At 38.3% G+C, this 21,696-nt stretch overlaps 1 protein-coding gene across 5 annotated transcripts in view; it reads right to left on the bottom strand.

The window, feature by feature from the left end:
* The window catches only part of SCHIP1 (schwannomin interacting protein 1), a 767,830-nt gene extending 752,118 nt beyond the window's left edge, over positions 1–15,712 (bottom strand). For 3 of the 5 annotated variants that reach the window (XM_074405563.1, XM_074405564.1, XM_074405565.1), the window contains exon 1: positions 15,548–15,712. In XM_074405563.1, the coding sequence (XP_074261664.1) occupies positions 15,548–15,556 (9 nt within the window). In that variant the 5' untranslated portion in view covers positions 15,557–15,712. The remainder of the gene's footprint in view (positions 1–15,547) is intronic. The other 2 variants (XM_074405566.1, XM_074405567.1) reach the window with 1 other exon arrangement.
* Positions 15,713–21,696: the final 5,984 nt, after the last annotated feature.

Genomic DNA, 21,696 nt, shown 5'->3' with positions numbered 1-21,696 from the left:
GTAGTTATATAAAATAAAACTACCTAGAAAAGCAACAGTATACTTTTATGCCACTGAAGAATCCCAGAATATATACACAATTAACTGCAAAAAGAAATTTCAAAATCTCTCAAATACTACATTGGCAGTATTTTGGGTGCTCCTCCTGCCACAAAGCCTGGCTCTGGTGTCAGCATTCACTCTCCCTAGCCTCAGATGAATCTTGGCCTAAGTTATTCCCAGAGCCAATGTTTGGCTTAGGAAGGGGCCTATGGCTCAGTCCTGGACAATGAGGCACAAGAGGGTCTACTGGGAAGTTTGTCTTGCTCTTACAAAATAAAAAGGATGTGTGATGAGGAGCCATTTTATTTTCCTGTCTCTGAGCGTTGTAGTATTCATGAAGATCTTGCACTCAGAGCTTCTGAAGCTACCACAATAGAAGACACCTAACTCCAGCACCGAGAATGGCAGAGAAGCAAGGTGGGGGTCTGAGTTCACGATGGAGTCACTGTGCCTCTGAAAAAAGGCAGGAGTCCCTCTGTCTCAGGACATCTTTTTACCTCATAAACTCTTTATTATCCTTAAGAGTTTAAGACAATAAAGCAGATAAATCTGCCAGTTAAGCAGATTTTCTGTTTCTGGCCTACAAAAGTTTCTAAACAGATGTAGCATTCTGAGTGCTCTTAGCCTGACATACTGATTTTAAGAGGAAACCTGCAGTTTAGTTGGCTAGAAGTGTATTCATACTTACAATGACTATTCTAGAAAAGAGACAGTCAGACTTGTACAACCAGTGAGAAGTTGCAGTATAAAGAACACAGACTCCAGAAGCAGGGAGACCAGATTCAAGTCTCACCTTTGCATCTCACCAGCTGTGTGGCCTTAGACAAGACACTTGCTTTGACTGAATTTTAGTTCCTTCATTGTAAAATGCCTACAGTGATACCCACCTCATACGTTGACAGGGTATATTAAATGCAATAATGTAATAATAAAGGTCCTGTCAAACATGAACCCAAATAAATGTTAGTTTCTCTTCCTCTAATGAATTCTTTGCCAAGATGAAACACTAACTTGGTGTATTAGACCATTAATTCAGATGCCTTCTTTCCAGCAGGAATTACTCTGACAGAGGCGCTGGTGTCATCAAGAGTAATTTCTGCTGAAAAGGTTCCAATCTTCACATTTCTACTGTGAAGCCTAGTGTGGTGCAGAAGGGATCAGGCAGGGTTACTTCCAACCCTAGAGAAAATTGATTTGATGATAACCACAGTGGAAGCATTTATACGCCCTTGATTGTTTTATTCTCACACCTTACAAAAGTTATGTGGGTGGAATTAATGGGCTCCAGGGAAGTGTGCTTGTAGTAACTTTTCCTCCAAATTATGTCCACATTTTCCATTACATGCCACCAAAAGCTAATTGTTCTGCTAATAATGATTACCAAGCTCCTGAATACAATTAATTAACACACCATCTTAAGGATATATTGTGTTTGGATTATAAAAACAAAAGTAGGAGTTAGTGTTACCAAGAAGTCCTCTTTACTTCTCTCATAGCAATAGAGGCTACTGTAAAGGTATTCAACTTTTACAATAAATGGAATTCATGTTTACCTAAATAATCATTAATCACATGCTTGTACTAATAATGAGGGTAAAACTGGCAAATTTAAGTAGGAGACAATTTGACATCAAAACTCTTTAACGTTCATTTACTTTGACCTAAAAATTCCCCTCTTAGGAATTTATTTTTTATAAAGAAATAAAGATTTGTGCAGTAATTTTTCAAGAATTTTTCTTGCAGGGAGAAAACAACCTAAGCATTCAAGATCCAAAGATTAAATTATGGAATGTCTACCCAATCAAATACTATGCAACCACTGAAAATGAAATCATAGAAAAAATGTATTGACATGGAAAGACATACATGATATATTCCTAGATTTTGAGAGGTCATAAACTGTACATTCAATGCTTTAGAGTTTTCATCAAAATATATTTTTTTAAGTTGCAGTGATATATAACAAAATGAGTATGAAATGCTTCCTTTAAAAGTTTTTATTTTATCTTGATTTTATATATTTTTCCAGTAAGTATGAACTGTGTAGAAACAATTTTTAGAAACTCAAAAGAGAAATTAGTAAAATACTTTTAAGCTATGTAGCTAGCAAATAGACCTTTCATTGTTTATTATCTGGATTCTGAGCTCTAGCTTCTCAGATTTCTGCCAAAATCTGACTTTTAAAGTTGCAACTTAGGTGACTGAAGACCAACTCCCCAGGGAAAGAAGATCATAAGGTTGCCCTTTTAGGGAAGTTGACTGCTCCCTCATCTTACTGTTGATCATAAACTAGAAAACTGGTGAACTCTGAAAGTAGGGGTAGTCTCTTTAGTCAGAAATGCCTAAGCTTCTACACTGACACTCTGGGAAGTTTAGAGTCACTTTTCTGCCCATGCTTAGTGGTTCTTTGTGTTTCCAGGGAAGGATCCTTCAAAAGAGAAGAAGGTGATTGGCAACCACTCTGGGACGCAGCTCCTGGCTGTCACCTCCAAGTGGATAAAAGCTCTGGCCTCTATCAGAGTCCTGCCTGCCATGCTGACCTGGACCCTGATTTAGTTATTATTAATCATTATTATTTCCATGGGTGTTTACTGACCCTCTGCTATGTACCATGCACTCTGCCAAGCAATTGTCACACATTATTTCATTTAAAACCTTAACAGCAGCCATGGAAGATTAAAGCTATCATTATCCTCATTTTACAGATGAGGAAACAATTTGCCCAAGATTATATGGCTAGTAAGGACTAGAGGCAAAACGAGAGCCTAGATCTACCTGGATTTTATTAGTGGTTCCTTAATTAAATAGGATGTTTATAATTCACTTTGGGGGAGAAAGTTCAATTTGCCATTCCTGGGTCTTTCTGGACAAGACTTAAAAGTAATTCCAAGAAAATACTAAACCACTTCACATTTCACAACCATAGGAGTGATTCTGCTGTACAGCCATGCCCTTGACTGCTGGTGGTCACACACACACAAAAAGAGCCAAGACATCGTCAAGGAACTTTCTACGTTCAGCTCCAGGCTGACTGGCTTGTCACTTAATTTTTTCCAAACCTCAGATTCCTATGCAGAAAATGAGCTTTATTCTTGTCCTAAATATCTTGTTTGTCAGTATCAAATAAGATAATGTGTGTAGGCACTTTCGAAAGTACAAAGGGCAAGGAATCTTGATTAATCCTCATACAAATTACTGCCGCCCTCAAAACCCAAAAGCAACATAAGTTTTACGCAGCATTTTGCAAAAGACTGAGTGAGGGCTTTTAGAAACACAGAGAAACATTAATGTAAAAAAGTCCCCTGTGTGATGTTTCCCCATGTTTAGCATTAATAAATCCTGAAGAAGTCATTGACTCAATGCTCCCTGCTCCCATCTAATGCTTTTGATTTAATGTTTCCTCACTAAGTGCGTGAACTTTTGAAATACAGGAAATTTTCCCATAGGACTTGAGTCTCCTGTGACTTGATGTTAGGTTATCTCCTTAGTCATTTTGGTCTGTACTCCCTGGGAGCAAATTAGAGCTTTGCCAGTGAGTTGATATACATTCTGTTTTTACTTAAGATGATAGTTGGCTCAATTATTCAAAAATACTATACCAAGGCTTAGGATTATATTTGCAAGAAAGACTAATTTTTTTTTATTATTGTAGTTTAAGTTCTGGGATACATGTGCAGGACCTGTAGGTTTGTTACATAGGTATACCATGCTGGTGGTTTGCTGAACCCATTAACCCATCCATCATCTTCATTAGGTATTTCTCCTAATGCTTTCCCTCCCCTAGTCCCCCAACCCCGACAGGCCTCAATGTGTGAAGTTCCCCTCCCTGTGTCCATGTGTTCTCATTGTTCAACTCCCACTTATGAGAAATGTGTGGTGTTTGGTTTTCTGTTCCTGCGTTAGTTTGCTGAGAATGATGGTTTCTAGATTCATCCAAGTCTCTACAGAGGACATGAACCCATCCTTTATGGCTGCAGAGTACTCCATGGTGTATGTGTGCCATATTTTCTTTATCCAGTCTATCTTTGATAGGCATTTGGGTTGGTTCCAAGTCTTTGCTATTGTGAAGAGTGCCACAATAAACATACATGTACATGTGTCTTTATGAGTAGAATGATTTATAATCCTTTGGGTATATACGCAGTAATGGAATTGCTAGACCAAATAGTATTTGTAGTTCTAGATCCTTGAGGAATCACCACACTATCTTCCACAATGGTTGAACTAATTTACACTCCCACCAACAGTAATAGAGTTCCTATTTCTCCATATCCTCTCCGGCATCTGTTGATTCCTGACATTTTAATGATCGCCATTCTAACTGGAATGAGATGGTATCTCATCTTGGTTTTGATTTGTGTTTCTCTGATTACCAGTGATGATGAGTTTTTTTTTCCATATGTTTATTGGCTGCATAAATATCTTTTGAAAAGTGTCTGTTCATATCCTTTGCCCGCTTTTTGATGGGGTTGTTTTTTCTTGGAAATTTAAGTTCTTTGTAGATTCTGGATATTAGCCCTTTGTCAGATGGATAGATTGCAAAACTTTTCTCTCATTCTATAGGTTGCCTGTTCATTACAATGATGGTTTCTTTTGCTGTGCAGAAAATTTTTAGTTTAATTAGATCCCATTTGTCTACTTTGGCTTTTGTTGCCATTGCTTTTGGTGTTTTAGACATGAAGTCTTTGTCCTTGCCTATGTCCTGAATGGTACTGCCTACATTTTCTTCTAGGATTTTTGTGATATTAGGTCTTACATTTAAGTCTTTATCCATCTTGAGTTAATTTTTGCATAAAGTGTAAGGGAAGGGTCTAGTTTCAATTTTCTGCATATGGCTAGCCAGTTTTGCTAATATCATTTTTTAAATAGGGAATCCTGTCCCCATTGCTTGTTTTTGTCAGGTTTATCAAAGATCTGATGGTTGTAGATGTGTGACATTATTTGAGGCCTCTGTTCTGTTCCATTTGGTCTATATCTCTGTTTTCGTACCAGTATCATGCTGTTTTGATTACTGTAGTCTTGTAGTATGGTTTGAAGTCACGCAGCTTGATGCCTCCAGCTTTGTTCTTTTTGCTTAGGTTGTCTTGGCTATACAGGCTCCTTTTTTGGTTCCATATGAAATTTATGGTAATTTTTTTCTATTTCTGTGAAGAAAGTCAATGGTAGCTTGATGCAGACAGCACTGAATGTATAAATTATTTTGGGCACTATGGCCATTTTCATGATATTGATTCTTCCTAATCATGAGCATGCAATGTTTTTCCATCTGTTTGTGTCCTCTCTTTTTTCCTTGAGCCATGGTTTGTAGTTCTCCTTGAAGAGGCCCTTCACATCCCTTGTAGTTGTATTCCTAGGTATTTTGTTCTTTGTAGCAGCTGTGAATGGGAGTTCACGTATGATTTGGCTCTGTTTGTCTATTATTGTGTATAGGAATGCTTGTGACTTTTACACATTGATTCTGTATCCTGAGACTGTTGAAGTTGCTTATCAGCTTAAAGAGATTTTGGGCTGAGATGATGGGGTTTTCTAAATACACAATCATGTCATCTGCACACAGAGAAAATCTGACTTCCTCTCTTCCTATTTGAATGTCCTTTATTCCTTTCTCTTGCCTGATTGTCCTGGCCAGAACTTCCAATACTATATTGAATAGGAGTAGTGAGAGAGGCATCCTTGTCTTGTGCTGGTTTTCAAACAGGAATGCTTTCAGCTTTTGCCCATTCAGTATGATATTGGTTGTGGGTTTGTCATAAATAGCTCTTATTATTTTCAGATATGTTCCATCAATACCTAGTCTATTGAGAGTTTTTAACATGAAGGGCTGTTGAATTTTATCAAAGCCTTTTTACATCTATTGAGATCACCAGGTGGTTTTTGTCATTGGTTCTGTTTATGTGAAGGATTATATTTATTGATTTGTGTATGTTGAACCAGTCTTGTATCCCAGGAATGAAGTTGACTTGATCGTGTGGATAAGCTTTATGTGCTGTTGGATTTGGTTTATGAGTATTTTACTGAGGATTTTTGCATCTATGTTCATCAGGGATATTGGCCTGAAATTTTGTTGTTGTTGTTGTGTCTCTGCCAGGTTTTGGTATCAGGATGATGCTGGTCTCACAAAATGAATTAGGGAGGATTCCCTCTTTTTCTATTGTTTGGAATAGTTTCAGAAAAAAAATGGTATCAGTTCCTCTTTGTACCTCTGGCTGTGAATTCAACTGGTTCTGGACTCTTTGGTGGTAGGCTATTAATTACTGCCTTAGTTTCAGAACTTATTGTTCTATTCAGGTTTCTATTTCTTCCTGGTTTAGACTTGGGGGTGTATGTGTCCAGGAATTTGTCTATTTCTTCTAGTTTTTCTAGTTTATTTGCATAGAGGTGTTTATAGTATTCTCTGATGGTAGTTTATATTTTGGGGGGATCAGTGGTGCTACCTCCTTTACCATTTTTTATTATGTCTATTTGATTCTCTCTTTTCTTCTTTATTAGTCTGGCTATCCAGGTCTATCTATTTTGTTGATCTCTCAAAAAACCGGCTCCTGGATGCACTGACTTTTTGAAGGGTTTTTTGTGTCTCTATCTTTTTCAGTTCTGCTCTTTTATTAGTTATTTCTTGTCTTCTGTTAGATTTTGAATTTTTTTGCTCTTGCTTCTCTAGTTCCTTTAACTGTGATGTTAGGATGATTTTAGATCCTTTCTGCTTTCTCTTGTGGGCATATAGTGCTATAAATTTTCCTCTAGACACTGCTTTAAACGTGTCCCAGCGATTCTGGTACCTTGTGTCTTTATTCTCATTGATTTCAAATAATTTCTTTATTTCTGCCTTAATTTTGTTATTTACCCAGTAGTCATTCAGGAGCAGGTTGTTCAGCTTCCATGTAATTGTGCTGTTTTGAGTGAGTCTCTTAATCCTGAGTTCTAATTTGATTGCACTGTGGTCTGAGAGATTGTCATAATTTCCATTCTTTTGCATTTGCTAATGAGTGCTTTACTTCCAATTATGTGGTCGATTTTAGAATAAGAGTGATGTAGTCCTGAAAAGAATGTATATTCTTTTGATTTGGGGTGGAGAATTCTGTAGATGTTTACTAGGTCTGCTTGGTCTAGAGCTGAGTTCAAGTCTTGAATATCCAAGAAAGACTAATTTTTTTAAAAAAACTAACATATGAGGGTAGAGAGAATAAATGGATTTTTTATTTACCGTTTTCTAAAATAAGCTTTTTTAAAGTTGTAATAGCAATACGCACCTATGTTTTAAAATTCAAAGAGGACACACAAAGTGAAATGGACAAGTACTCACTCCACATACATTCCATTTCCAATTGGTAACACTAGTTTCTCCTACATGCTTTGAGAATTTTTATATAATTATACAAACAAACAGATGTAAATATATACCTATTTTTCCTATATGCTTTGAGAATTTTTCTATAATTATACAAACAGATGTAAATATATACCTATTTTTAACACAGTATCATTCATACTATAGACTGCCCCCAAAATGCTTTTTTCTTAAATGTATGTTTATATACTTGTTAATATCAGCAAGCAAGTATTGCTCAGTTTTAAGCTCTCTGTTGCAGTATGCCATTGCATGGATATAACAAGTTATTTGAACATTTTTCTCTGGGTTAATACTTAGTTGTTTACAGATTTTTAATAGCACAAACAATGCTGCAACCAAAATTTCACCATGTCTTTGCTCAGTTATATGAGTTCATCTGTAGAAAAATTCTTAGAAGTAAAATTATGTCAGAAGAGAGGTTATTAAAGTGTTGATAGATTTTTTTTAAAACAAAATTGCCATCTAAAGTTGGTTGTACTAATTTGCTTTTCCTCCACCCTTGCTATTGAGAGACCCGCCTTTGCCAACAATGGGTATAGATGGCACAAGAACCTAGTAAATTAAGATGGATACCATTAATTTTCAGTGGACACTGGAATAAAACAAGTATTTCTAGGTCTTAGATAACAAGCAACTGGAAATGCCTGCCTTTAGATGTACTGTGAATCTCCAGGCCTTGAGTTCTGAGAAGAAATCATGTTGAAGTGAAATAAATCTCAGAAGAGGGGCTTAACACTGATGGAGTGTTTATTGTGTGCCAGGCACTGTTCTAAGTACTTTACATACCTTAAGTCTCCATAATCCCAAACAGCCCTATTAAAAAGCTGCTTCAGTCATTCCCATTTGAATACCTACTCTATGCCAGGACTGATACATGCACCATCTTACCCTCACAGCAATACTAAGACATGTTATTCCTGTTCCAGAGATATCAAAGTGGCTTTCCAAAGTGACAGCAAGAAGATGTGTACCGGGGCATGTCTGATTCCTAAGCCAGTATTTATTCCACTACACCATGCTTCTTTGTACGAACTAGTTGTCATAATACTCATTTTACAGATAAGAACATCAAGATTGCAGAATGAGATATATTAGGGAGTTTAAATGGGGTCATCCTTGCTAACAAACAGAACCTACCAGGGAGCTCCATCACATCTAGTTCCTCCTTCATCAGACTGCTATACAGTTGGAATATTCATGTATATTTAATTAACAGATATGTGGTTATAGAGTAGCATATACTGGCAATTTGCTGTCTGCCATAAAGTATGAGCTCAAATTGTTCAATGTGGACTAAAATTGAAGACAGAATAAAGTCTCCCAATTCCAAGCATCAACAATGCCCATTTTAAAAGACTGATATAGTTAGGTGAGGATGAGCAGATGGACTCCCACACTGCAGAGACATACATCACTAGAATATGGTAGCAACATATTTTTAAGCTCAGTGAGAAACTCATTATCAGTCCATCAAAAAAAAAAAAAAAAAAGATTTGGGGCTGGTTCCTGAATTTACAACTGTATTTCCTTACAGTATGTAGGAAAGTTTGAGAGCCCACTGAAGGTAAGAAGAACAGCACAAAGACAGAGAGCTTCAGAGAAGAGCCTTCTGTGTGGGCAAATCCCACCAGCCAATCACTGCTTCTGCTCACACCCTCCATGCCCAGCTCAATGTCTAAGAGTTCAGGCCCTCGGCCAAATCCACTGTGTTACCTTTAATAGGTTATCAAACCTCTCTAACTATTTTTCTCATCTGTAAGATAGGCAGTAACCAATAACGCCTGCCTCATTCATCTGCCATGAAGATTAAACATGGTCTGTACAGATTGCTTCCCTGAAGTTTGGAGTTAGAGCACAGAATCACAAACGTCCACATACAGATATCCATCCCTTTTATGTTTCATTGTCATAGTCATTTTTAATGAAATTTTTAAAAAACGATACTGTTCTATCTCTAAGTCTGAAACTAAAAAGGGAATTTATACTCATTGGTTTATAGCAGCTCCATGCTCTGGAGGTCAGAGAATGCAAATCTTGTATTTCTATGTCTGGCAGCCCTAGTTATGAATGAGGCATTAGATATCTGTTATCACTGTCACAAAACAAACAACATGTTACCAGTTTATCTTTTGATTGTCACAGCTTGTTAGGCAAAAGTCAGTGTAGGCGGTTATTCAGTCAGATTTGGAGGTTAATTTGATTATCTCTTAATTTTTGTTTTTTTTTTGTACACCATGGTTGCTAATGTAATATTACTACAAGGGTTTTCCTGCACTCTACAGTAAAACAACTCAGCCTGGAAGAATATGCAAATGTGACTGTTATGTTGTTCAGTTTTCAGGGCAATTAAATATTTGCTTTGAGCTTTTCACACTGCTTGGCAAATTCCTGTAAAACTTACTATTCATTTCTGTACCTAAAGCTTATTTTGCATGAAGTCTTTGCCATTACTTCCTTTTTATTGAAAATTGAGTTTTTAATTATGTGTCACAATCATATATAATATGAATCTTTATTTGCAAAGTCTTTTTTCTGCTCATGTTAAATCAATTACCTTTGTCCCTTTGTTAGTTGGGCAACGAAAGGCAGCAGTTTCAGATTTTCTGTATGAGAAGATGTCTGTAACTCATGATAACAGTACTGGCTCCTCTAGCTAGCCTAGGAACAAAGACCTTTAATTAGATAGGCCAGTCTTGTCAGCCTTTGCTGGGTGGGATCAGGTCTATATGAAGCCAAGACGACTTCTTTAAAAATAAAACATAATAATAATTATTTACTCAAACTGACTGTTAGAAATTGTGTGGATCCCAAAAAAAGGTGTTTTCACAGTTGAATTTAGAAAAAGGAACCTAAACTTGATCAGAATGGTTGGCGTCTGTAAACATAACTTTTGTCTTTTGTTTTGTAGCCTTTATCTTTTGTTTAAAGGATTATAGTCAAAATCTATAAATGACAGTAAATTAAAAATCAGGCAAAATTGGAAGTGCCTGAGATGAAAGAATAATTTAAGATCTGTATCATAGTCATTGGGGGAAATAAATGAGCTGCTTCATCTGCAGACACCTCTTAGACTTTGTCATCTCTCCTCAACAAGAGCCTCCTCCTGTCATTTCTGGTTCCATACACAAGGCTCCCATCACTCAATTCAAATGTTTACATCCTTTTGAGTACTGCCTTCACATCATGTCCTAATAAGCCTTAAAATCTTAATTATCCTTACTTCATATTTTTTTGTGTCTTATTTTTTTACATTTCTAACTGAAACCTCATTTCTTCTCACCTGGAATAGCAACACAGCCTTCTTACTGGTCTCCCTGACCCCCTCCATTCAGTGGAGCCTCCACATCACAGCTTCATTCACCTTCACATAAGCCTATTTTGATCATGTTACTTCTCTGATCAGATCCCTTCAAAAGAAAAGTTAAACTCCCTGACCACAGCTCCAATTTACTTTTCTAGGCATATCTCCCATTAATTTCCACATATTCTCCAAATTTCAGTCAACTACCCCCACTCCTTGGAACCACCTCCAAATCATCCAATTCTATTTACTCCACATGGGAAATCTCAACTCCACAATTTCTCACCCATCCTTCAACTCCAGAATTAAATATGAGCTATTCTATATTTTAAAATAAGCAGTTCTAATGTTCCTTAGATATAGCATTGGAATTGTTTCAGCCCTGAGTCCAGATTGTCCATGCAGTCAGATCACACAGGTGTTTACATGCCACAGAAAGAACCTTGAAATTCATTCTTTAGGCTACAGGGAACCAATAAAGAGTATTATGCATTGGAATTATAAATCAGAGTTGTATTTAACATAGATGATGCTGTGGCAGTGGAGAGACTGAATTGGATGGGAGCAAAGAGACTGTGGCAGGATCCACTGAGCAGTTTTTGGATTTGCCTGAGACATAAGACTGAAAGAGTACATTGGGAGGGACAACGATGAGCTCAATTCTAAGTGTGTTGAATGTGAGGTTCTAGGGAATAGGGTGAGACAGGCAAAGTGTCTGAATGCGTGACTTAAGGAGGCACTTACTTTAAGGTGCTCACTCAGCACTTGAATGACCCAAAGCATATGTACTTCCTTAAATTCTTCACCCTAGGCACCTAGCATGCCTTACTGCTAAGTTCCTATGATACATTTCGTAGAGATATCACCTTGGCAGCCAGAGATGTACACTGCGCACATCTCCCTTCAAGGAAGAACTTGTTATTCAGCTGCAAGAAGTGCAGTTAGCTGACAACATCTAGCTACAGGACTTTCAGGATCTTCCTCAACTTTTAAGCTACAGCCATGCTCTTTCAGGGAACCCCCAGCCAATGACTGAGCATGGCAGGGGTACTAGGCCTGGACATTTCTGCCCAATGTGAGGCTCCTTTCATGGACAATCTTTTCTCTGGAGGTTGCCACTGGGTTGGGTGAGATTTTGTCAGATCTGCATTGTGTGGTCAGAAGGCTCTCCCTGCCCAATTTTGCTTCCTTCCCCATTTGTCTTTACCCTCAAATAAACTACTTTCCTACTAATTCTGCTAAGAGTCTCTTCCCAGAGAACCTAAATGACACATTCAGTGAACAACTAGCCATACCAATCTGAACCTGGAACTAGAGAAGAATTGGTAAGCTCAAGTGATTTTGTTGTGTAGTGGCTAAAAGGCTGGGCTCTAGAATCTGGGTTCAGATCCTGTTCCTCTATTTCTGATCTTATACAAACTTAGGCAAATTGCATAAACTTCTTGGTACCTCAGTTTCTTCACCAGTTGAATGGGGATGTTAACAGTAAATGAGAACTATTTAAGATAACGCATTTAAAGTATTTAGTGCAGTACCTCGTCCATAGCCCATACTAAATGCTAAAGAAATAGAAATTAAAATTATTATGTAGGCTTTAAAATACTATTTACAGAGGTTGTCTGGCATAACAAAATAGGAGAAATGTTTACTTAATCAAATAATTTTCCAGACTAATAAAATCACTGAAGATTATTTGAAAAATTTAAAGTCCAATTCTGTAATTTTTTAAAAATTACACTTCTTACTTCCAATATGGCTCCTCTCTCCATACAACATCATCACCTCCTTGTCTCCTGTCATGATTTACCTCTCCTTTCTTTTCCAACTGCCCCAAATTCTCCTATTCCTCTCCTTTCTATCAATTTTTGCTAATAACCTCCTCCCACATTTGGTTGAGAACTCCTCTTCTCCAGAGAGTCTTTCATGACCAGCATGCCCGCCCCACCCCAACTGTGATTGTTCTCTATTGGCAAATACTCCGAAGGATTCTGTCCTTTTAAAACTAAGAAGTACAGAAAAAAAAAAAAAATCCAATTCAATTCTCAAACCACATGGAAGGTGTCTTGCCTCCATAAACAATGGTTCATAATGAAATAGCAGGAATGCAGCAAACCACCACCAGGACATGTGTACACCTATGTAACAAACCTGCACGATCTGCACATGTGTGCCAGAACTTAAAGTATAATAGTTAAAAAAAAAAAAAAAAGAAAAGAAAGAAAAGAAATAGCAGGAATGGTATCACCTATTTCTTCAGACAGGACCTTCCCTCCCCCACACCTCCTTTTGTCCCAAAGCTAGAAGCCAGCTTGGAGATGTGATGCTTAATAAATGCTTAAAGGATCAATGTTTTCAGCTGTGGATGCACGGTCAGTCTACAAATTACATCTTTCATGTCTTCATTCTGTATGTGAGCATTAAAAATAAAACTTTTGGTAAGACAATCTCAGTCACATAATGGAGAAACTATTGTATGGGGACAAGTGTTTTACAATCATTTTAGGTATTTTTGGGTAACATAAATTTGTTTCATAAAATAAAGACCTGGTCTACAATACATCTAAAAGCCAGTAGGAGGTCATAATTAGAGACAGATGGCAAATGCAGCGTTCTTGCCTCTCACTATTTAGTACATATAATATTCACTACAAAATGGCACTGAATGTTTTTCTGTTACCACACGGTACTACATAAGCTCTGAAAAACAAAACCTCTTTTTACACTTATGAAACTTCAAACAAAGTAACTGACTTCAAAAGTAAAGTATTTTGTAATGTGATGGAAGGCAAGGAATATTTTTACACAGCTTAATATTTCTATATATGTCTTCATGCATATTGCAATACTCATGAAAAAAGGTGCTACTAAATCTTCAGCCATCCTAACCATTCAATTTAAAACCTTAAGATATTTACATTCAAGGCAAGATTCCTACATTGAGCAGGACACAATCTTAGGTTCATTTATAATATTGGAAATTAATAGAACCTAAAATAGCAATCAGTTACACAGAGCAATATATGAGTATAACATTAATAGCCTACATAGATTTTTAATGGCTCCTAATATAATATGCTGTTTCAAGGAGCCATGTCTATATATTGCAATGCATTTTGACTGTATTATTATACTTTAATTATAAATTGAACATGGTTGATTTTTAAATTTTTAAAGACACATATAATCCTCTGTAAGTACACAGCTAAACATGTAATAAAATATTAGATCTTGGATGCTAAAAAGTAAAGGTAGCTTTCACACTGACCTTAATAACATTTATTTTTATTGTTACAACTCAGTAAACTATTTTAGTAAAGTTTACAATTGTCAACAATGCAAAGTAAATAAAAAACAATTGTTGCTTTTGTGATCATTATCATGAAGCAAAAGTAATAGTCAATATGAGATAATTAACCTATTTACTACCTCGGCTTAAATATATTAGGAAACTACAAGATGGCATTAATTAATACTATCCTAATCTGCTTCACTTAACAAGTTAATATTTAAGATGCTTCCATTTTCAAGTATCAATACCCACTATCTATTTAGAAAACCTGCTTATGAAAACCTATTTTATTTAATTTCTTAGAAAACTACTAGCTCAAAGAAAACCCACTTTTCTTTGTGAATGCTATCTGACTTGCTACCTTATTTTCTCATCTTTACAACAATTAGTTAATACAGATCTCAAAAAGCAAGTGCATAATGCAAAGTGAAAGAATTATTATAAAGACAAGAAAAAAGTTTCTATTACAAAAGCAATACTCAAGAGAAGTTATTTTTAAGCATATAGCACATTACAGTCATAATTAGCTAACCACCAGTTAGAAATATACATACACATTTTTCAAAATAAGTCTTTTAAATATAGTGTTGCAAGTATCTTTCTAGCTTAAGAATTTGAAATAGCAATTAAGTATGAACCTTAAATCATTCGTCTTTACAACTAGAAGAGCAAGTCCCAAAGATTTAAATCTCATCCAATGAGACAAGGGATGCTGAATGTATTATTAATTGCCAAGTAATCTCTTAATTTTAGAATCTAGCACCCAATACTAGCAAATAAATAATGTGATTTATGAACCTGCACTCTCATGCTGCTTTACTAGAGTTCAATAAACACATGCCTAAATGTACAGTGTGAACGTGATTCCTACAAGCCAGAAAACATAGCAGGATTTGGCTACAGCAAATCCACCTCATCTACTTATTATTCAAGCACTAGTATTTAGAATACCTAAAATGCCTGCTGAACACTGCAGATCAACGTCCCCCTGGGGTTACTCCAAAGCAGAACCACATCTCTTCCCCTCACTGCTTACTGAGTTTTAAGAAGGCAGGTAACACGGGGTAGAAATTCTCGTACAGCAGCAATATAACTCTTCTCTCCAAATTTTCCAAAATCAACACCTCCTCCCCATACACATGCACACACACATCCACAAGAAAGGAGGGCTTTTTAAATAAGTGTTTAAAAGACACCATTTGCGTGGGTTTGAAAAAATGTATCTTTCCTCGACTTGCTGCTGTTGTGTAAGATGTTTACAGATCTGATTAGAAAATCTAGATGTTCATAAAAAAAGTATTGCTTTCAATGAGATTCCTTTAGTGAAATCTGTCTGCACAGACACATGTGTACATAAATACATATTTATGCACACATACCTACATTAACAAGGACACATGCACACATGCACACACACCTAGACCAGTAATTAAGCCCACACAGTTCTATCAGCCCTTTTCGGCATTTTTTGCATGCATGTTATTCAAAAGACAGATTTTTAAAAAATGATAAGCAGCTGCATATAATGCACATCAAAGTGGCACGTTTAGAAAAGCAAATACATTACCAGACGCATTTTGAAGTTTCTGGAACACCTGCCGGTGAAAGGAGACTGGATCGGTTGCTGGCACACTGTATTCCTCAGAATCACAGAGCTCGATGTGACTGTGGGGGAACGTGAGGCGAGTGTGAGGCTGGAAACCTTTGAGTTGAGCTACTCTAGGCATCAGAAAGCCTCAAAGAGGGAAAAGAAAAAGGCAGCCCACAGACAGCTAGATGAGAAACTTCTGGCACCTCTCCAGCTCAGGAATGAATTCTCTGTAATTTGGAGACGTATAGTGATGGAAATGAAGAGAAACTTGGATTTACGGGTGAATTTGCTCAGCCATGCAGAAATAGGCAGGTAACAGTCTCTCAGCTCATTTTAAAACAGTCATTCAGAAACAAGACTGAATCAAAAAATTAACAGGCATTTTCCTGCTTTTGAAAAAATGAAAAGGCTACTCCAGCCAGCTTCCCTAGATGCCTTTACAAACTTCAAATGGATCATTCCATCAGCTATTTGTTGTACATTTTATTAATCCCAGTGCAGAGGTAAACTGGAAAATCTAATTCCTTTTATGTAGAAAACTAGATTTATTGCTTCTTTTTATAATGCACTTTAGACATATAAATACATAGATTTACTTGCAGAGTTCTCGTTTCTCGTGTAAAACCACTACTGTTTGGTCCAGATAAAATGCTAAAAGGCTTGTTCACAGCTTTTCAAGGAAGTGGGGAAAAAAAATGTTTAATACTCAGAAGCTGAGCTGAGTACTGATATTTAAATGTACAGTTTGAAGCAAATAGTATAAAGGAAGAGCCCTGAGCCATTAAGTGGCAGTTAAGAGGTACGATTATATACAAGCAGCGAGCAGGCAGGTGGCTCAAGTCTATAAATTTATACATAATTAAGGATAGGAAGAAAAGAGATTTGACAAATTAAGTTCTTAGAGACAATAGCTGTGATTTTGTTCAGGTTTTCAAACAGGCTAATAATTTCTGAGGAGCGCATGTGGACTTCACCTTGTCTGAAGAGCTCTGAAACCTCACAAATACAGAGCGAGGTTGAAGGCACTGCACACTGGCAATCTATATTCAAATGTAATGAGGAGAAGGACGATATTACCATGAAGAATGTTGTCACATTACATTGTGCCTGTGTGGCTTAACTACTCATCCAACCTTGCAAATGGCCATTTGCCTGGACTCAATAGCAAATGTGCTATTGATGAGAGGGAGGAGGTGGGAGGCTGATTTTATTTGTTTTACCACGGACGCTCCTATGGGAGGTTTGGAGATAAAATGCCTGGGCTGAGCATGGGAGTCATTCTGCTCAAGGCCACACTTGCCTATAATAAATTTGAAGTGGAATTAATGATGACCAATTAAGCTATTTATTATTTTAACTCTAGAGGTCAAGGGCAGGACAGTGTTTATAGATGAAGAGTCAATGGTCAAACTGCTGCAGAAGGCCAGGCTCACCTTTACACATGCTTGATTAACACGTATTGACCAAGGCACCACTAGTCCCCCTCACATTCCGGTACCAGGCCTAGCCAGAGAGGTGTTTGTCTAGATTCTGTTCTTATGTCTTCACTACCATTTGCTTCATCCGTTCATTCAACAAACATCCACTGAATTAGACACCCGATGCTGTGGAGAACACAATGACCCTTAAGATGAGAACTCCCTCAAGGGGCTTACCATTGTCAAATAGTACCACAGGGACTTAGCAGGGGACAGGCACGTCAGAATTACTTATAAAACTCATGCTCACAGTCATCACTTGCACTGTGGATTACTCTTGGTAGCATGAGGCAAGCAGAGTTTGCCTTGTTTTTAAACCCTCCCCAGGTGATTCTGATGAGGTCCTCCCTGTCACCCATAAGAGCAGCTGCAATTCAAGACCACTGTTACAGAGCCCTGGAGTCATTCAAGGAGGAAGGCAACCCACCGCCACTGCCTCCACACTCAAGCAGCACAGCTGGCTCGAGCTGACCTGCACTTCTATGCTCTCGGCTATCTCTCCACCACAGGAAGGTCTGGACTTCCTCCATTCACCCAGAGACTGAGTGCACAAGGCTCTAAATGAATTTGGAAGCCAAAGCTGAAGTCAAAAGAAAGCCCACATCTTTTGGTTCATTTATATAACCTCTCTGGGCCTCTGTTTTGTTTTGGTTTGATTTTAATCTGTAGAATGAGAGGGCAAAGCAGGCTTTGAGTCTATGTTTCTTCTGCCAAAGCATCTAAGAGAAAGCCAGTTCTGTGGCATACTGGCTCTATGCAAGAGCTCGTCTGAGACAAGAACTCAGAATTCCTAACCTAAAGGCAGCAAATCAAACCTGGTCCCTTCTGCCTGAGGAGCGAGGGTCCCAGCATTCTTCTACCCTTCTTCATGAGAGGAACCAACTGAGGAATCTGAATGAGAAAGCACATTATCTGCCAATTCCCTTCATTTTTTGATCAGCATCTGCCTCAGCTCCAACCCAAAGGATCTCCTAGTGAGTGACAGATCCTTCAGTCTTCAAGCACGGGGTCACACACTGCTGGAAGCCAGGTTACCACCCAGCTCCACCACAACAAATCCTCTTCAAGTGAGTCTAAGAACAGAGGGGGAGTTCAGTGCCCACAAAAATAGCATCCCTGCACCCAGATTCTACCCCTCAATCTCTGGTAGTGGCAGAATGTCCCATGTCTCTCCTCAGAGACATAAAGGAAGAATATGGCCACAGCATCCTCCACAGCGAGTATGCCTTCCCTGTCCCCTGCCCCAAATGTCAGCACTGGCTGATGTACATCCTACAAGCTCACTCATGGTGAAAGTAAGAAAAGCTCCAAATAGCTCAGAGTAGAGGGCTCACTCTGCTTCCCCCACTCCACCTGATTGCCCTGCACTCAGCACCACCTTCACTCACTGAGGAAGAGTCTAACCTTCACAGGTACCATCTTAGCCTGTTTTGTGCTGGTATAACAAAACACCAGAGACTGGGTAATTTATAATGGACAGATACTGACTAGCTCATGATCCAAAGGCTCACAAGTCCAAGATCAAGGAGCTGACACCCGGTGAGAACTTTCTTCCTGATCATAACATGATGGAATGATGAAGGGCAAAAGACAGAGAGAGACAGAGACAGACAGACAGACAGACAGACAGACAGAGAGAGAGAGAGAGAGAGAAAGAGAGAGAGAGAATGAGAATGAACGAGAACTGAACTTTCTCTTTTATGACCCCACTCTGGTGATTACAGTATTAATCCACTCTGGAGGGAAGAGCTCTCACACTCCAATGATCTCATATTAAGCCCACCTTTCAATACTGTTGCATTGCATTGGGGATTAGGTTTCCAACACATGCTTTTTGAGGGAGACATTTAAACCATAGTATTCTACCCCTAGCCCTCCAAATCACGTTCTTCCAACAGTGGAAAATACATTCATCCCATCCCAAATGCCCCAGTCTTAACTCATTCCAGCACCGGTCTCATCTGAAGTCCAGAGACTCATCTAAATCAAATATGGATGTAACTCAAGGCACAACACATCATGAGGCAAATTATTTCCAGCCATGAGCCTGTGAAACCAAGCAAGCTATCTACTTCCAAGCTACAACGTGGGACAGCATAGGATAGATATTTCCATTCCCATTTTATGAAAACAAAGCTCATCTGACCAAATAAATATAATGCAAATTGTGTAGTAAATGTATGAAAAAAATGCATTTTTAAATCTTCTCTAGTTCTGTTAAGAACAAGCAGAAAATCTTGACCTTGAAACACCAAGAGATAAGAAATGTTCCAAGGTGGTAGCACCATCAAGATATTAGAGACAGATAGGTCTGAGCTGAAAGACAGGGTTCTCTGTTTAGTAGCCATGTGTCTTTGGGTAAACCATTTAAATTATCTCATTGTTTCATGCTCTGTAGAAGAAAGAAAATACCTATGTTACGAAATTACTTTGAGAGTTAAAGTCTGAAAAGTACTTGGAACCTCGTAAGTCACTGAAGAAATAGTAACTCCTAAAAACCAAAACTTCTAATTGCCCTTGATACTTCCACTAGCCTGGGAGCTCCATGAGGACAAGGACTATGTCTTAGCCACCTTCATCTCCCATCCTTCCAATCCAGAAGATCGTGGGCATCCACATCCATCCCCCAAATTTTTATTGCCTACCTACTTTCACCACCACATTCTGAGTTATGTGCCGGAGACATGGCAGTGAACAAACAGGTGCAGCTTCTGTCCTCATGTGGTTCACAGTCTAATGAAGAGATCAATGTTAAATAGTGCCATGAAAGACCAAAAATCATAAACTAATTAACTAGTTAATAATAATCATCTTAGTTTTTATTTATAACAACCCAGACAATGTCAAGGGCACAAACAGAAGAAAATTTGTGACTGCTTCAGACAATTACCATTAAACCTGGGGGGCTGATGGGCTGTCCATCATTAAGTGGCAGTTCTCTCCCAGGAGCTATCTCCTGAGACCTCTCAGGCTAGCCTAGGCAGAGCTTTGATCTGTTCTTATAAGTCCCTTGTCCCACCAGCAAAACGTTCTGGTTCCTGGCTTCACTGTTTTACATCCAAGCTGTCTGAAATGCAGTAACATTTTTTGAAGAGCAACAAGGATTTTAATTAAAGTTCCAGGGATCCAGCCAAGGATATTTTTCTAAAAGAGAAGCAATATCTGTTTTTGGAGACAGAACATTTCATAACAGAGATCTCATATACTGTGATGAATGACAAATAGTGACACGGGCTGTATCCCCACTGAAGCATGTGTGCATGTGTGTGTATGTGTACTTGTGTGTGTGTTTAAGCTTATCCTGCCTAATGAGGACAGAGACAGGGAGACAAATGTACTCTAGTTCCTTAAACCATTCAGATATTTAAGGCAGACAGTTAATGGAACAGCATAAGGGCCTTTCTCTTAAGAATAGGCGATATTTTATGTTCTCTCTGATGATTCTCTTTCATTTAAAAGGCTCTGGCTACGAGACTCCCAGCAAACAGCGTTAGATAAGAATTCGACTTCTGCAAGTGCTGGTCAGCAGATGTCTACCACATACCTAATCCAGGGAGGGACCACAAGGGATACTGTAATTCCGTGCCACTTGCACCCAGTGGTAAATGGATTTAAAATCAAATAAAACCCAGAATATCATAGCTGGCAGTTTGGCAAGATTATTCCACCTATGGGTTTTGGGTTTTTTCTTTAATAAATTCATGCTTGCTGCTTGGTGAATCACTGAAAAACCCTGCTCATCAAACCAGGGGCTGTCAAAAGTGAACACCAAAGCCACTCTGTTTCTTTCATTAACCTGAAATGCCTGCACTCATGTCAGCATGGGCAGAGGTATGCTCGTGTCCATTTCAGGCTCATCTGGAAGTCCCATGATACTGTGAGCAGAGGCATTAGAGGTAATTCTGTTAGAAGCTGGCAGACCATGTTAGGCAGAAGGGTTGGAAACCTGGAGGTTTCTGGTGTCCGCCCACCCCCAGAGGCTTTGGCACTGCCTCGGGGCCAGCTTTGCAGATGTTTCCTGGGCACAGAGAGCTGAAGAGCAGACCGCCATGGATCTGCTGAGAAGCCTCAGCCAAGGTGCTGGCCGTGTACCCTTATGGGGGTCTGTGGACTTGGAACAGGAAGCTAGATGGGGGTACTCAATCTCATTTACTTGACATTATAGATTTTATTTCTCTGGATCCAAAGAACAAAGGATAAAAAGGTGATTTTATGAGAGGGTGATAGTGGCATACTAGACAGACATCTCAACCCTAAACACTTGAAATTCATCTAAGGGAAAATTGATCTGATTTCCCCTTTCCCCCCAGCAAACCATTAGGCTAAACTGCCACCAGCCTACGTTTTCTCATCAATTTTAGCTTGTGATAATAGATACAAAATCACAGAAAAATATACTACATATACACATATGTATCATTCTCTAGATATGGCTATACCTTTTGCTATAAGACAAATATATTTTTGTCTTTAAGTGACAACAGGTGACATATTTTTAAGTCTTGAAAGGCAAGCCAGTGGACATAAACAAGAGCAATGTGCAAATACCACCCACAGAAACCCAAGGCATAGGAAGTAAGTGACTAGGAGCCAGTTACCAACTCAGAATCAAAAAGTAACGTCTGAGCGGTCACTGATTCTCCAACT

This window comes from Saimiri boliviensis, chromosome 9 (genome assembly GCF_048565385.1).
Source record: "Saimiri boliviensis isolate mSaiBol1 chromosome 9, mSaiBol1.pri, whole genome shotgun sequence".
NCBI lineage: Eukaryota > Metazoa > Chordata > Mammalia > Primates > Cebidae > Saimiri > Saimiri boliviensis.
Note: the sequence above shows the minus strand (reverse complement) of the source record. Positions and strands in the feature narration are given on the sequence as shown.